The 17,216-nt window shown below is 38.1% G+C and overlaps 1 protein-coding gene across 4 annotated transcripts in view; it reads right to left on the bottom strand.

Annotated features, from left to right (window-relative positions):
* TAF2 (TATA-box binding protein associated factor 2) overlaps positions 1 to 17,216 on the bottom strand; it is a 56,149-nt gene that overhangs the window by 19,746 nt on the left and 19,187 nt on the right. For all 4 annotated transcript variants that reach the window (XM_072329056.1, XM_072329057.1, XM_072329058.1 and 1 more), the window contains exons 12-20: positions 16,606 to 16,760; positions 14,682 to 14,796; positions 14,476 to 14,585; positions 13,826 to 13,891; positions 12,471 to 12,723; positions 9,188 to 9,328; positions 7,341 to 7,451; positions 5,516 to 5,709; positions 4,246 to 4,385 (exon numbers count right to left, since the gene is read on the bottom strand). In XM_072329056.1, coding sequence (XP_072185157.1) covers positions 4,246 to 4,385; positions 5,516 to 5,709; positions 7,341 to 7,451; positions 9,188 to 9,328; positions 12,471 to 12,723; positions 13,826 to 13,891; positions 14,476 to 14,585; positions 14,682 to 14,796; positions 16,606 to 16,760 — 1,285 coding nt within the window. The remainder of the gene's footprint in view (positions 1 to 4,245; positions 4,386 to 5,515; positions 5,710 to 7,340; positions 7,452 to 9,187; positions 9,329 to 12,470; positions 12,724 to 13,825; positions 13,892 to 14,475; positions 14,586 to 14,681; positions 14,797 to 16,605; positions 16,761 to 17,216) is intronic.

Here is a 17,216-nt window from a genome sequence, read left to right as displayed (position 1 = left end):
GCAGCTACCCTGCTTGGAACAGAGGCAGATAGAATACTGCATACAGAAGTTGTTTTGCATGGAAGAAAAATAATATTATATAACCATGCAGCAAGAAAAACAGAACATGTGCGAACATATTAAATCATAATCGTAAGAAAGCTGAAATCATTTTAACTGCAAAAAAAAAGAAAAAGGATTTTTAAATAGTTCATGATATGAGAATGAGCCACTTAGGAGATGAATCCTTTAGGCTGATAGTACCGGATAACAGAATGAAGAAGCACAATAGCTCTTGTGGTTAGAGAAGTCTTTTATTGTTTACTTGTGCTTGAAATAAAGTATGCCTGCTTTAATACTTGCCTTATAAAGCAGGCCTGCTAGACTTCCAAAGCTTTGCTACTAATGCTTTCATCCCGCTCCTCAAATCTGTACAGCAAAACGACATTTTGGGGAGCAGTGATAAATTTAACCTGATCTTTAGGAAAATAAATCTTATTAAATCTTATTAGCCTGATGCCAGTTTCTCAGTTGCAGCAGAGCACCTGTGAGACTTGAAATTTTCATTCATGCAATTGGGTAGTCATGGATATTTATTGAGGACAGTTTGTAGTTACCTTTAAAAACATGCAACTTCTTGGAAGCATATACATAACAGCTAATAGTCACTGAACCATTAAAAGCTACCTTTAAAAATGTTAATAAAATCTGTTCACTTCAAGTTTAGATTAACTGCCCAAGTCCTTATAAGCTGCCTCAAGCACTTTAGAGTTAACATGTCGCAGAAAAAGCCTACTATTAACAGCAAAGAAAACAACTTCTTCTGTTCCATGGAGAAATTATTTCTTTTAAAGTAACATGGGGGAAAAAAAAAAAAAAAGAAAAGCAGTGCTATTTCTGCCCTGAAAGTAGATAGAAAAACATGGGAGTTCCACACTGCCCCAGAAAATACAGACTTTCCTTTTTATGGAAATAACAAAATCGGTCAGCTCCCTTTATGCAAACTGTTAAAAAGGCAGCTTTGGCAAAAGCAACAGGCATTTGATATCTGCTGTTTCACATCCTGTATGAACTAGAAACCAGGTAACCAGGAATGACGAGAATCAGACATCTTGGCACAACATGGCCCATCCTTTCTTCTTCCAAAGCCAGAGACTTTGGGCCTTGCTAGACAAACCTTTCTAACTTCTACATGGGAAGCTGGATTTTGTTAGCACACTGAGCTTTCTGATTTACTTTTACACCGACAGCCACCTAGTCTAACAGCAGGAGCTAAGTTTGGTTTTATTTGAGGTTGTATTAGAGAAACAATACAATAGTCAGTCAGTAGGCAGTATGGGGAATCATCAGAGAAGTTGTTGTTGGTAAGGTAAGTACAGTGCTGGAATTCTATAATCCATTGTTTCCAGACCTCACAGCAAGCTCAATCAAAACTTCCATTAATCTCAATTTCTTCCAGTAATCTTTCTACTATTTTTTACAATTTGAGTTTTCCTGTATCTGTAGAATATTTTGGGCAACTTACCCTACCTTACTTATGCTTCATCCCATTTTGATCAGCTCTTTTAAAGATGTAATATATTACTTCACAAGACTTCGCATTTATCAATGGTACTGGTCAACCAGAGAGGTCCCAGAGCACTGGAAGCTTGCCAAAGTGAATCCCATTAACAAGAAGGGTTGTAAGGAAGATCCGGGGAACTGCAGGCCTGCGAGCGTGACCTTAGTGCCAGCAAGATTATGGAACAGATCATCTTGAGTGAGACCACATGGCATTTGCAGGACTATCAGGTGATAAGGTCCAGTCACCACAGGTTTGTAAAAGGCAGGTCCTGCCTGATCAACCTCATCTCTTTTTATGATAAGTGACCAACCTGGTGGATGAAGGAAAGGCTGATGTCGTAGTCTATCTTGACTGCAGTAAAGCTCTGACACTGTCTCACATAGTATTCTCCTGGAAAACTGGCAGCCCATGCTGCATACCCATACACTCCTTGCTGGGTAAAGTATTGGCTGGAGAGCGAGACCCAGAAAACATTGGTGAGTGGAGTCAAATCCAGTTGGTGACTGGTCACAAGTGGTGTTCCCTAGGGGCTGGTGTTAAGGCCTGTCCTATTTAATATCTTTACTAATGACTTGGATAAAGGCATTAAGTTTGCAGATGACACCAGGCTGGGATGAAATGCTTATCTGCCTGAGGGTAGGAAGGCACTACAGAGGGATCTGGACAGGCTGGATAGCTGGGTTGAGGCCAATGGGATGAAATTCAACAAGACCAACTGCTGGGTCCTTCACTTTGGCAATAACAAACCCAGGCAATGCCACAAGCTTAGGGCAGGGCAGCTGTAAGACTGCACTGAGAAAACAGACCTAGGGGTGTTGACAGACACTTGACTGAACACAAGCCACAGCGCTCCCAGATGGCCAAGAAGGCCAATGGCATCTTGGCTTGTATAAGAAATAGCACTGCCAGCAGGAGCAGGGAGATGATCATTCTTCTGTACAGAGTTCTGGAGGCAGCCCTTTGAGTACTGTGTTCAGTTTTAGGCCCCCCACTACAAGAAAGACCATGTCCAGAGAAGAGCAATGAAGCTGGTAAGGAATCTGGTGCACAATTCTTATGAGAAATGGCTGAGGGAACTGGGATTGTTCAGTCTGTTGGAGACTCAGGGTCAACCTTATTGCCCTCTATAGTTACCTGAAAGGAGGCTGCGGTGAGGCAGGTGTCAGCCTCTTCTCCTACATAACTAGCATTAGGACAAGAGAGAATGGCCTCAGTTGGGCCAGGTGAGATTCAGTTTGAATCTTAGGAAAAATTTCTTCTTGCAAAGAATGGTCAGGTACAGGGAGGTGGTTGAGTCATTGTCCCCAGAGATGTTCAAAAAACGTTTAGATGTGGTCCTAAGGGACATGGTTTAGTGGGGAAATTTTGGTGGTGGTAGGTAGATAGTTGGACTAGGTATTCTTGTAGGTCTTTTCCAACTTTGGTGATTCTATTATTCTAAAACAAGCCCTTTCCTAACCAAGTCAGCCATTAAATATAAACAATAACTCTAAGAGGTCAAGAATTTAATAAGAAAACATTATTTTTATCAGTTTGTCTTTCCAAAGGGTGGGATGAATTAATGAGATTACTGTAAAGGAAGCAGGCTGATGAGTAAGCTTTCCATTCTCCAACAAATTTTTCCACTAACTCTATGAAAAAAAGGAACAAAGTAAGGTACATAACAGAAAGAGTGCTGCACAGCATCAACAGAGTTCTGAATTCCATCTGGGAATCACTCATAGAATCATGGAGTGGCTTGGGTTGGGAGGGACTTCAAGGACCATGAAGCTCCAACTCTCCCAACCACAGACAGGGCCCCAGCCTCCATACCTAATACTAGACCAGGCTGTCCAGGGCCCCATCCAACCAGGTTTTGAACACCTCCAGTGATGGGTTATCCACAACCTCTTTGTGCAGCCTGTTCTAGCACCTTACCACTCTCACTGTTAAGAGCTTCCCCCTGATATCCAACCTAAATCTTCTCTCCCTCCATTTTGAACCATCTTCCCTTGTCCTGCCACTCAAAGGGGTATCAAGTGGTACATACAGTGTGTCATGGATCCAGAATGACTGGTGACCTAGTACTTAATTTTATACATGAAAATCATTAGCTTCTAATTCCCTCTAGAAAAATCTCTCAGGATTGAAATTCAACTTCAAAATGACATTCAAGAAAGCTACTTAGTATTTTTTTTTTTCCCAAAGATCTCCATCAGTCAACTACATTTATCATGTTATGAAAGAGAATATCTCATATCGTCTGTGTATAATGAATAGCAAGGTAGAACAAACCAATATTCATTAGAATAATTTAAGTTTCCAAAATGTAGTTATAAAATGCACACATGAAAAATAAAATAGAGAATAGTAAGAAGACATAGCAAAACCAAGAACTCTACTAATTATCGCTGAACTCAACTGAATTAAGAGCACTAGAAATGGTGTAAAAGGAAATCAGCAGCAGCCCTCAGCATCCCTTACCACTACTCATCATATAGTCCACTCACTATATCAAAACTTCAGATGTCTGATTCAACCTACGAAACACTGAGAAATAATGCTCACATCTTCATAACATTTGCATTATCAGCCTTTCTTATCAACACATCAACATAAGCTCTTCTGGTGGAGGATACTTCAACCTAGTATTAACAAGGTAATTGTTAAACCTTTCACTACATCACAAGTGTTACAAATTGTCAAAATACATGAAAGAGTACCTTTTGTGTAATCAACCACAGCCTCCAATGCTGCTATTCGGACATCTACAAAGTGCCCATATTCTGCATACGACTTGAAGAGAGCAGGATCACTTGGGACGTGACCATTCTTTTGAAGCACTCTAATAGCTTTTAAACAGCTAGAAGCAGAAGAAAGAAAATTTGTATTAGGCTTCCAAAATGCCACCCACAGAGTATATAATTACTTCCTTTAGAATCAAGTAGTCTTTCTCTAGAATTGTTACCCCAATCAACACTTATTTCTATAGTATAAACACATAGCACTGAGTAACTATGAACTAAGCAGAAATACTGAAGAAAAATTCATTGTATTAATTTCAGATTGATTTAAATAGAACTGTACTTGCACAGAAAAAATAGCTCAGATTAGTGTTATATGCTCTATAGATATTGCTACAATTACACTTTTCACAAAATTCTCATAGATTTCTTATTAAAGAACCAAAAGCACAATCAATTTATGTCTGATCTTAACAGTCTACACTGATAGAGATTAATCTTGAACAACAGAGCAGTCAAGACAAACTTACACTACCAACTTTTGGAAACAGCAATGAGTTTGCTGTTTAAAACTAAAGTAGTGACTGCTCTCTTGTATGTGTACAACAAAATGGGTTCTGGTGAACAAAAAGCTGTACATGAGCCAGCTCTCCTGGGCTCCATCAAAAGAGAGGCAGTTAGTAGGGAGAGGGAGGTGGCTGTCTTACTGTACCCTGCCCTTCTCAGGCCCCATCTGGAGTACTATGCCCAGGCCTGGGGGCTGCAGTACAGGAAGGAAGTGGAGCTGTTGGAGGGGGTCCAGAGAAGGACCACAAAGATACTCAGAGAGCTGAAGCACCTTTCCCATGATGAAAGGCTGAGGGAGCTGGGATTGTTCAGCTTGGGGAAGTGAAGGGTCCAGGGTGACCTTATTGCAGTCTTCTAGTACTTGAAGGGAGCTCACAAGCAGGGGGGGACTGACTTTTTACACAAGTAGGTAGTGAGAGGACAAGGGGAAATGGATTTAAACTGAAAGAGGGGAGGTTTAGGTTAGATGTTACATTCTTCACTCAGAAGGTAGTCAGGTACTGGCACAAGCTGCCCAGAGAACTTGTACACATCCCATCCCTGGGGCAGGTTTGATGTGTTCCTGGCCAGTCTGATCTATTGGTTAACAACCCTGCCCACTGCAGGGGGGGTTGGAACTAGGTGATCTTTGAGGTCCTTCCAGCCCAGGCCATTCTATGTTTCATTGATTATTAAACCACACCTGACTGTAATGGTGTGTCTGTAGCTAGGAAGAAGCTTCTCCATGTTTAGGAAACGAGTAATTTCTTCAAGGATAAGTCGAACGTCAGGATTTAAGTTATCCAGTGTTCGTACTTCATTGTTCACGCTGACTGCAGGAGTCACAGAGTTGGCTAGGGCATCAATCAGCTCAGCACGATAGTAGTTGTCTGAAAACTAGATAAAAACAGCATTTAAATACAAGATATAACAAAATATATTCTTAAAAAGTTGAGTAATGTTGAAGCACTGCTACAGAATAAGATCTAAAAACAGAAACCATGTGACAAACTGTGAGAAAGCAAAACAGTTAACCAAATTTGTCCTGAAAACTGGATTTGAGTTTGAGCAAGCAGATAAACTACCCTGTATTACATTAATCTGCACATTGGAATACAAACATATTAATAGTAATACATTATTTTACAAAAATTGAAAAGTCAAGTACTGAAAATTTTCCACATTTAGAAATAGAAGTAATTCTTTCTAAAATCAAGCACCCATAACTACTTGACTCTCTCTCTACTCAGTACAAAGATTATCAAGGTTAATGGTTGCCAGACATCTCTGAAAATCAGAGAGCTTATATAAGTAGCCACTTCAAGAGCCCTTGAAGCAAACTAATTAATGCCTCACTTCTGCTTAGTAAAGAAAATCTTGCTTCTGCATTTGCTCCTTTTCTTGGCCTCACAGTTCCAAGCCCTTCCCTTGTGCTAGCTGTGACATCTATTGGTCATGTTAATTTACTAAAGAATGAGAGGATAGAAATGAGATTATAAAAAGAAATAAAAATTATAAAAGCAGAATGAAGTGCTGAGTTTGCATATCAGCTAATTTAACCTAAGCAAGCTTAAAGAGTGATAGATACAGCAGAATGTTTCAAGTGTATACTTAGAAGGGACATATGGAAAAGTGAAGTGGGATCTTTCCCTTAGTGGTGGAGAGATGTTGGTACAACTCAGCACATCCTGTGACAATAGGTGTTAGCATTCATGTCCGAACTCTACCTCTCCACTTTCTACCATCCTCCCACTTCAGTACTCCTGGCTTCTACATACTAGAAAGTGTAGTTTTAAGAGCTCCAGGTTTGTTCCATTAAACAACAGGTTCGAAATTCCAAAGATTACTTTGGAATCATCCTTGCAGTTTTGGACTTCTTAAACTAAGGAGGTGGAACCTCTTACCATCTTAGGACCTTAAAGAATCATCCTTTAGATGTGTCCTGCATGCTAAGAAACTCAAGATGATACTTTAAACTCAGGAGATTCAGTTTAGTGATGAAACAACACTAAGCCGAGCTTCACTTTCTACTTAACTAGATGTAGGTCATTCTGTTCTGTGCATGTCATTAACAAAAGATTATTTCCTTGCTCTTTTAGATATTCTTCTTCAGTGGGAAAAAAGTGCTTAACTTCCAATGCTATTGACAGGAACACCACAAAACCATGACACATTCATACAAAAAATGCTAACTTTCATCATATTTTATAAAGAAAAAAAAAAAAAGGAAAAATGGATCTTAATGAAATAAAAACCAAAGCAAGTAAAGTATATGTCCAAATGAAGACAGGCAGATCTTTAATAAGTCAAGAAGCACAGAGCTTTCTCCAAGAGAGAAAAAAAAAACACAAAATGTCACCTCAAATGTCAGCTACAGAATATTCCTTAACATGTACTGTTTAGTTTAGCACATCACCTTTTATCAACTCTCCTGTATTTACATTAATGGCACAATATATCATACTGGGTATTAACTTTAAGATTTTCCAGCAAAAGAAGTGAGAGAGTAAAATAAACACATTCTTTACCTTATTCTTCCTGTTATCATTATACTTGATCAAATCCAAAATAAACATTAAAACCTCCTTAGGACAAAGGTTGTGAACATCTCTCAGAAGTGCCATGGCGACAGGCATAGTCTGCGTAATAAAATTAATACTAATGTCATTCTTACAACAGTGAAATGACAGTTATGCCTTGAAAAGAGCAGCACCCTGAAAACAAGCAATTAGATTTGTAGAAACAAATCTCTGAAAAAAAAAATAAAATAAATTCTTTTTGAAAGATTTACCATATGCTACATAACTCCCAGTTCAAAAAGCAATGCAATTACTGCTCAATAATCAGAAATAATCAGTTGCAGAGCAGACAGAAAAAGCAATGATTCAGTTCAAGGCACTATTTAAAAGGTAAGATATGGAAAATAACAAAGCCAAGAAAATGGTGAAATTCATTCTGAGACTGACACCCAAGTTGAGTGTTTGTGTGTGAACCTGGGGTCTATGCCTAATATGTACAATCAAGAGGTATACAGCCAATACAGTCAGTGGTGCCTAAAGAATTATTAGACAAATAGGTATTAATCTCACTAGATACTTCTTTCAGAATCCACCCCAAGTAGGTTCAGGAATCTTATCACAGAGGTATAAACTTGGAACATGGGATTAAAAATCTAAGGGACAAATGCATTAGTGGGAGAGAATGAATAACAACAAAAAGAGCAGAAGACAACAAATTACTGTTCAAGAAAGAGAAGGACAGGGAGAAGGATGAAGCAGTTTTGGACAGAAAAATAAAATTTAAGTTTTCTCCAATCAGTAATATCCAATCATCCAGTAATTATAAAGTTAGCCTTGAGAGAAAAACCACTGTCATTTGTTTTAGTTGTTATTCACTGAACACTGCTAACTATACATCTTAAGATAACTACACATCAAGTGCATAACATGAAAATAATCTGCTGCAGCACGATGTTGACAATGAGTAGAAAAGAGGCAGAAAGAAGATTAACATAGTGCCTTGAATGAAAAAGGACACCAATTTAAGTTAAAGTTTATAAGATTTTTAATTGCATAATGAAATCAATGCCATTAATAAGATAGCTGACAAATTCACCTACAAGAGCAGATCACAGAATGGCTTGGGTTGGAAGGGACTCAAGGGATTGTTGAGTTCCAACCTCCCTGCTACAAGCAGAGCCACCCAACCTTCAGATCTCGTATGAGACCAGGTTGCCCAGGGCCCCATCCAACCTGGCACTGAACACCTCCAGGGATGGGGCATCCACAGCTTGTCTGGGCAGCCCGTGGCAGCACCCCTCTGTAAAGAACTTCCCCTTGACATCCAATCTAAACCCTCCCTCCTTGAGCTTAAAACCATTTTCCCTTCTTCTATCACTGTTTATCTTTGCAAAAAGTTGATTCTTCTCCTGTTTATAATCCCTTTTAAATACTAGAAGGCCTCAATGAGGTCTTCCCGCAGCCTTCTCCCAAGCCCAGCTCCCTCAGCCTGTCTTCACAGGAGAGGTCCTCCAGCCCTCTGATCACCCTGATGATTAGCTTTGTTACTGTGCAGAACACTCTATTTAAGAACTAACTCAAATATTTACAACTAATTATTATGTGGACTATAATCTTCTGAAGAAATTGCTAATTTAACTGACAGCGTTCAGAGAAAAATGCTATGAAGTTCTGTTAACTATTTCTTAATGAAGATGAAAGAAAAGGATATCAAATAGGAAAGAATCAGTTATTTTCAATTTTTAATGAATCCGTAAAGTGAGACTATGCTATTCCTGTTCCAGCAGTCATCCTCCATAGGAACATTTTCTTTTTGACATTTAATTGAAAGAGTTCAGTGGAAAAACAAATTTTACCTTTTGCAGAAAGTAGCTTTGAAAGTTCATAAAGTTGTTGGTCTTCACAATGTTTGGACAAGTCTTACAGCAAAACATTCGGGTAAAGAGTGACTTCATGGCTGGTGGTCCTGTCCACGTACTTACCATGGAATTTGCAATCTATATAATTAGGGGAAAGGGAAATCACATTATCATCATTGCTGTAAGTTTAAATTGGCTGTAAAGAAATAGAAATTTCCCCAAATAAGAAGTAATAATTGCCAGGAATGTACTGCCCTTCAAATACAAAAATATTTTCAACAATATATTATGTTACATTAGCTAAGTTTACCCTGCCATCCCCAACACATCTTCTCTACATTAAATGTACATTTTTATGTAATTGTTTCACTTGGAAGATGTCTGCATCTAAACACCTTTCCTTGACAAACTTCTGCTTTTAATTATCTCATCTTTTCTATTTAGATGAATCTTCTGTGTTCATTAAGCCAAATTTTCTGACTCCACAGAAGCCAGTGATGGAAGAGGTTTTTATAATACCAACATCCCAAATTTACCCTGCCAGTAACCTCAGCCTAGACTTCAACTAGACCTTAGCCACTCTAAAAGACCACCCCTAAGGCAAAATGAAAGTTAGCTACCACAGAAACATAAAATCACAAGTTTTTATGTCCAATCATCCTCCCATCACCACTAAGCTACTAAAACATATCTTGCAGCACCACATCCAGATGCCTTCTGAACACTGCAAATACCGCTCAGCTTTAATTTTAGTTTGCAATCAAACAACGTACTGAGACAAACCTATTGCTATCATCTGCTCTGAGGTAAGGAAGTGAATTCTACAAGGACAAACTGTCATTATGCCTTCCAACACCCTGGGGTTTGTGTATTTGTGAAATGAAAATGTGCAGGGAAGAGTATCTGAGTGTGGTGAGTGTGTTAACAAATGGGACCAACACACAGTACAGTTTAGGACCTCACATTGTTACAGATTCTTCAGAAAGTAAGAAAAACATGTTTTCACACGGAAGAAAAATTATTTTGATGATTTACTTCCAAATTAGGTAATCCCATTCCAAAGGGCATTACACATACAGTAAGAAAAGCAAGTGGTTACTTGAAGACGAGTAGCAAAGTCACCATCTCTCCTATGTAAGATGAAGGAATTACTATTAAAGACATTTTCCTTTTAAATCAGCCTTTAAAGGAAAGTTGAAGGGTAAACATGAGGATTTAATTATATTATCTGGATACTTGGTTGAAGTGCTGTTTTACAACAAAGGACGCAGCACACTTAGGAAGCACAGTAAATATGGTTCTACAACTGCATTACCACCTATCATTTTCCTGTATCTATGCAAGTTCACCTAGAATGTTTCAGAAAAGTAACCACAATCCAGCCAAAAGCTGAAAATTAAGAAAAAGAACCTACTCACTAATGAAACATGGGAGATTTGACTTCTAACAAAGATTAGAAATCCTGAGTTTTTACATACTTGAAAACTGAACTGAGGTGACACACAGGAACAGGTTGCCCAAGGAGGTTGTGGATGCACCATCCCTGGAGGCATTCAAGGCCAGGCTGGATGTGGCTCTGGGCAGCCTGGTCTGGTGGTTGGTGACCCTGCACATAGCAGGGGGGTTGAAACTGGATGATCATTGTGGTCCTTTTCAACCCAGGCCATTCTAGGATTCTATGAAGCACTTCTTACTAGCAGCCTAATGGTAGAGCTACTAACAGAATGCACTACATCTTACTCTTAGGTAGCTTGGACAAACATATCTACAACCCTACCCATCCTTCCATGCCTCTTCACCCTAATTTCCTACCACAGCCATGCTTCTCACTAATTTTAATCATGTCTTTCTGTGAGTCAACCACCTTTACCTACAGACCCTGTCTGTTTTATTTACTTTTTTCTTCTAGAACTACCATTTCATACAGTTTTCATAGAAATACAATTAACAAAGACTGGCTATGATTAACTGCAGGCAAATGCGTACGATTTCAGTGTAAAGACAGAAAAAAACACTGGATTTCAACACTTGGACAACTGCTTTTTTAATATTCACCTGTGAAAGGCATCTACACTTTTAAATATTCCAGACGAATTCATTACGAAAGATACACATTCTGAGTCAAGTAGCAGCAGTTAGCAGTTAGTCAGGTAGCAGCTTTAGGACTAGAGGGAATGGTTTCAAGCTGTGGCAGGGGAGATTCAGGCTGGACATTAGGAAATACTACTTCTCAGAAAGGGTGGCACTGGAATGGGCTGCCCAGGGAGGTGGGTGAGTCACCAACCCTCTGGGTGTTCAAGGAACGACTGGATGTTGTGCTGAGGGACATGGTTTAGTGGAAGCTGTTGGTAACAGGTGAACATTTGGACTGGATGATCTTTTAGGTCTTTTCCAACTTTGGTGATTCTATGATACTATGAGTATTGATTCTAGCACAAAAACTGGTAGCATTATATCAGTGTTATGTAACAATAAAATACACTATTAAGCATCTATTGGATTTTGATTTTCAAAATACGGCCAAGGTATGTATTTCTATACGAATATACAGCAGAAAGAAGGCTATATAGCAATAACCCAACCTCTAGAAACTGACAGTATGCCTTTGGGCCAATAAAAGTATGTCAGTAAGTTACACCTGCAATATGCCTTTTCAAAATTTCTTATTTATTCTTTTCTGTTTCCATCCAACTCTCTTATAAGGATCTCTTATAAGAATCTCTACTTCAAATTCTTAACGTTAATTTCGTATCTAAACAAAAAATATTTTCCTTTTTCAAGGAAGGCAACTCTCTGGCTGTTGAATTTTTAATTGCAGACCAACACTGTATTTATCTTGCACCCTATTCAACTTAACACAATACACAGCAGGAATCTGAATTCACATAAGACAGAGAGATGAATTTCAGGACTTCAGATTTCTCAACAGAGAAGCCAAGGAACTACCCAGTAAAACAAAAAAAGAAAGCATTTTGGCTCTGAAAAATATTAAATAAAAGTCTTTTACTTCTGCCACTTAATGAAATCTGGAAAAAACCTTTGTGGTTTTCATGTCTGACATCTCAATTTTAACAATTATGAAAGCCTTCTGCAGTCTCCATTTACAGACTAAAATAATACCGCTTTCCTTTCAAATCAGTCAAGTTAAAAATACCTGGCAAACATTTTTTAAGACACTACATAATCAAGCCAATTCAAGTACTGTGGTGAATTTTGACCCATTTTCAAATCCTTTAGCGTCTAGCAGATTTCTTTCCTTTTTCCCATCCACAAACCTCACCTTTGCAAGGCAGAAGCAGGCTAGCATTCTCACTCGGTAGAAGCACTGTTCCTGTTCTAGTATATCAGTCAGTGCAAGTCGTGATGCTGGCGTAGGGAACTTTTCCAATGCCAGAATGGCTTCTTCTTGTGCAACCACATCTCTCTCATATCGAAGCTGATACTGCCACATGAAATCAGATTGTTCAAATTCTACCTTCCTCAGTACCGACATATCAGGGTCTATTCTTATCCAGAGCAAAGGGGAATCAGCACTAAGACAGACATGAAAAAACGTTAATAGCCTACAACATTTCAAGGCTGTAGAATGTCAAAAGATGTTTTGATTTTTGAATTATGTCCAAATTACTAAGTATATCTGAAATGTCCAAGAACTGTAAAAGAATTAAGGTTAGAAGAAACTTCTGAAAGTCACTTCATCCTGTCTACTGCTCCTAAGATGGCAATTCTACAGTCTCCCAGGGCAACTCTCCAAATCCCAAACACATTAGTGTATGCCATATTTCACTAATTTTAGTCAACAGATATTTATTCATGATAAACTACTGTGTAATCTCAATACATTTCAACCTTTGTCCTCAGACACCAAAACTGTCACAGCTGAGTAGTGCTCTTTTGAGAGATAAAGCATAAGTGCTTTGCATAAAACCGTATGCCCTTTCAAAGGCTGTTCTAAGATAATTAGGATCTAAGTACAATATACTAGGTAACTTGAACACAAAATCAAGTTACCAATACTTATGCTCAAGGCTGTTAAATACAATTTAAAAATCTACTCAAACATCTACTGTTAATATAGAAGTTATAACAGCAATTTGCGCAACAAAATGATTCCCTATAAAATGATTCATATTCTAGATGAGGTTTATCTTACAAAGAACAATTCAGAGTAAACTGTTCTTCTTCAATGAGACACCATTAGTTCCCACAAAAAGAGTTTACTTTGATCAGCCACTAAACAAAGTATCAGCACCTTCAGTGCTTCTGAAAGCAACACTGCTCCAAATCTAGAAGGGTAAAACATGTATTTACATTCAGCAAGAATTTGCTCCCATAGAGCTAACCATTCCCAACTGACCTCACCCAGTAGACTCTTTTCAGTATGAAGCATTTCACCATTCATTTACAGTCTAAAATGACTTTTTATTTTATTAGCCAAATAATTTAGGAGCTTTTCTATCTTAGTGCTAGTTAAATATCCTTTATCAAGGTCCAACAAGTGATCTGACTTATGACTTGAAATCTGCCAGTCATATAACAAAGCACAACTTTACAATCTAATCCTTCAAAAAAAAAAAAAACACAATGGGAACAAGGCTCTGTCTCACACTGAGAAACATCAGCAAACAAACTTACTCCATAGCAGAAAGGTCCATGTCCACCTCCTCTCCATTCATCAGTGGAATCTTTTTCTTTTTATTTCTATTTAAAAAAAAAAAAAAAAAAAAAAGGGGGGGGGGGGAGGGGGAAATAATCAATAAAAAGGATATTCAAAAAATTACCATACTAAGTAAGATACGCTTAAAAACGCTGAAGTATTTTGTGTAATTTACCATACAAAAAAAAACACTCTCCCCAACACGCACATAAAAACCAGTTAAGCTGCGCATTAGTTCTGTTCAGAAAACAGATATTTTCTAGCTGCTTTGAACTCAGCTCCCACAGTGTTAAAAAGCACGTATCCAATATACAATGTAGAGTCCAAGGCAGTTATTAAAATGTATCAAGAAACAGAAAATCTGTGTATAAAGTACACTATTTTCCTTGCTTATTAGATTTAATGAACAGCCTTGGGACCCAACTGAAAACTATGCATGCTTTTCATGAATGAATATAATCCCAGATGAGGCATCCAATTCAAAAGCATTTTGAACAGTTTCACGACCTATTAAAGCCTTCAACTTTTTCTACCGTACAAACAAGTTCTATGAACAACTCGATGCCCCAAACATTTTTTACTTATTTATACCAACACACATAAACAGCAAGTAATTTTTAATTCTTACCTTCTGCTTTTCGAATGGCAGGGTATATCGTGTTTAAGACTGTTTTCTTCAATTTGTAATGTATGGTTAAATGATCCATCAAGTTCCTGAACTGTCACTTTAAGAGGGCCCTTAAAGTCGAAAAGATTATTAACATTTAAAATAACACCTTTTATTGCTCCTATTGCACTTAAGTGTGTAGGTATAATATGGAAAATTGACCTTACCACGTATTTCTGAGTCCCAGGAGATGTGTAGTCTTGTTTTATTTCCAATTCCAAAACATTTCGTTTTCTATTAAATGCAAAGCTGCCATAAAATTTGACCACTCCACTCTGATCTCTGAAAAGCAGTATAGGAAATCTACAGCATAATGCGATAGCTATAAATGCAGTTCCCAAACTTTTCACTCACTTCTTACACTTGTTTTATGCTTACTCCTAGAATTTCCAAGCCCAAGAAAATCAGAAAATGAAAAAGCATTTCCTTTGTAAGGATTTTTTGGGTTTTTTCCCTTTAAAGTTTTTTAATGTACATTCCTGTACTACATTAAATATATGTATATATACATAAATAAACAAAAAAGAAACAAAATCATTGAAGTGAAAATTATTTAAAAAATATATATATGGTGATAACAGAAAAAAAAAAAAAAAAAATAGATTGGACCCCTCCACACTCCCACATCCTTGACATGTTCTCAGAGAAATGAACCAAGGAAATCTTCAGAAATTTCACTAAGAAATGTCATGATCTAATCTTGAGGAGCAACTGAAAGAACTGGGGTTGTTAAGTCAGGGGAAAAGGAGGCTGAGGGGAGACATTATTGCTCTCTTCCAATACTTGAAAGGTGCTTTCAGCAAGAGCGGGGCTGGTCTCTTCTCACTGGTGACAGGACAAAGGGAAATGGCCTCAAGCTGCACCAGGATAAGTTTAGGTTGGATATCAGGAAAAGCTTCCTTTACAGATGAGGTGGTTAAGCCCCCCAGGGAGGTGGCTGAGTCACCATCCCTGAATGTGTTTAAAAACCTTCTAGATGTGGTACTCAGGAACTTGATTTAGCAGAGGGCTGTTAGAGTTAGGGTAGTATGGTTATGTTGAGGATGGACTTGACAATCTTTGAGGTCTTTTCCAAACTGAGCAATTCTATCATTCTATGATACACTTCAGTTAATACTACAAGCTGGGGGATGAAAGGACAGAGTGCAGCCCTGCCAAGAAAGACCTGGGGGTACTGGTGGATGGGAAGATGGACATGAATCAGCAATGTGCCCTTGCAGCCCAGAAAGCCAACCGTATCCTGGGCTGCATCAAAAGAAGGGTGGCCAGCAGGGCAAGGGAGGTGATCCTACCCCTCTGCTCCACTCTGGTGAGGCCTCCCTTAGAGTACCGTCCACATGTGGAGTCCTCAGTACAGGAGAGACACAGAGCTGCTGGAGCACACCAAGAAGTTGGCCACAGTAATGATCCAAAGGATGGAAGAGCACTCCTATGACTGAGAGAGCTGGAGCTGTTCAGCCCAGAGAAAAAAAGGCTGCAAGATGACTGCAATGGATCCACTTACCTCAGATAGCAATGTTGACATTTAGGCATAGGTGTAGTGTCAATGTACATAGATAACATACTCTATTTCTTGATTAGTATCACAGACATTTGAAAAATGAACAATTAAAGGTTTATTCTACCCAACTTTGTACTAACACAAGCTACCAAGTTATTAAATGCATTAAACTATTAAGCTGTGCTTCAGATTACCCATTCCATGCTGATTTACTGGAAATCACATCTAAAAGTGCACCAGACTATAGCATTTTCCATGTCAGACTTCAGCATATTTCTATGGGCAGTGTCCTCTGGAATCCTTTTAGTATAATTTGGCCTTAAATTCCACCAGAGTTCTTGTGCTTCTTTCAAAATAAAAATCACAGCAATCCCTTATGGTAAAGAACACCTAAAATGATAGCATATGCTGAATGACTACAAAAGGACAGTGAACTTGGTTCTCGTGTCTATTTCTAATTCAAAGAATAATGTTCTTAACTGTTTAAAGATATGAAATACCTTACTTCACATTCCTTTAGTAGTGCCAATTTAAAAAATAATAAAATCACTCTCAATATTAACAATCCAGACCAAGAATAAAAAGGATACACCCACTGCTTTATTAGAGGTTGGATGTCCTTGCCAGAGACATTTGAGATAGATTTCAAAAACCCAGATGTGGAAACCAACATCTGACTCCACATGTGTGACTGGAACTTCTGAGATGAAGCAGTGCTAGCCAGACTCAACAGCTTGTTGAAAACCTAAAACAATAAAGAGTTATTGTTGCAATTAAGCACAAAATAGGCTTTTCTTTCATGTTTAGGTGCAAATAAACTGTAACCAACTACCAAAAAAAACTAACCACCTGACAAAAAAAGAAATTATAATGCAGAAGTTAACAGGTATTAACATACATTAACAGGTATGTTAAGCAGCTTTCCAATAGTTCCCTCTTCGTTCTGTAACTTAAACTGGCACTTCACATACTGCTTTACTATGTATGGTTTTAACATAAAACCTGGTAAGAGTCCATACGCTTTCCAAAATTATCTACAGGAAAACAGATTGTGGAATATATCTGCTTTTTAGAAACAAAGCATTGATCAGGTTCTTCGTTTACCTTTCTGCTATTTTTTTTCTTTTGTTTTGTCTTTTTTAATTACAAAGAATAATTAAAATTTATTGAAGGAAAGCTTTAAATCACCTGCATTGTCAGC

Source organism: Excalfactoria chinensis, chromosome 2, assembly GCF_039878825.1.
Source record: "Excalfactoria chinensis isolate bCotChi1 chromosome 2, bCotChi1.hap2, whole genome shotgun sequence".
NCBI lineage: Eukaryota > Metazoa > Chordata > Aves > Galliformes > Phasianidae > Excalfactoria > Excalfactoria chinensis.
This window is presented reverse-complemented; position numbering and strand designations above follow the sequence as displayed.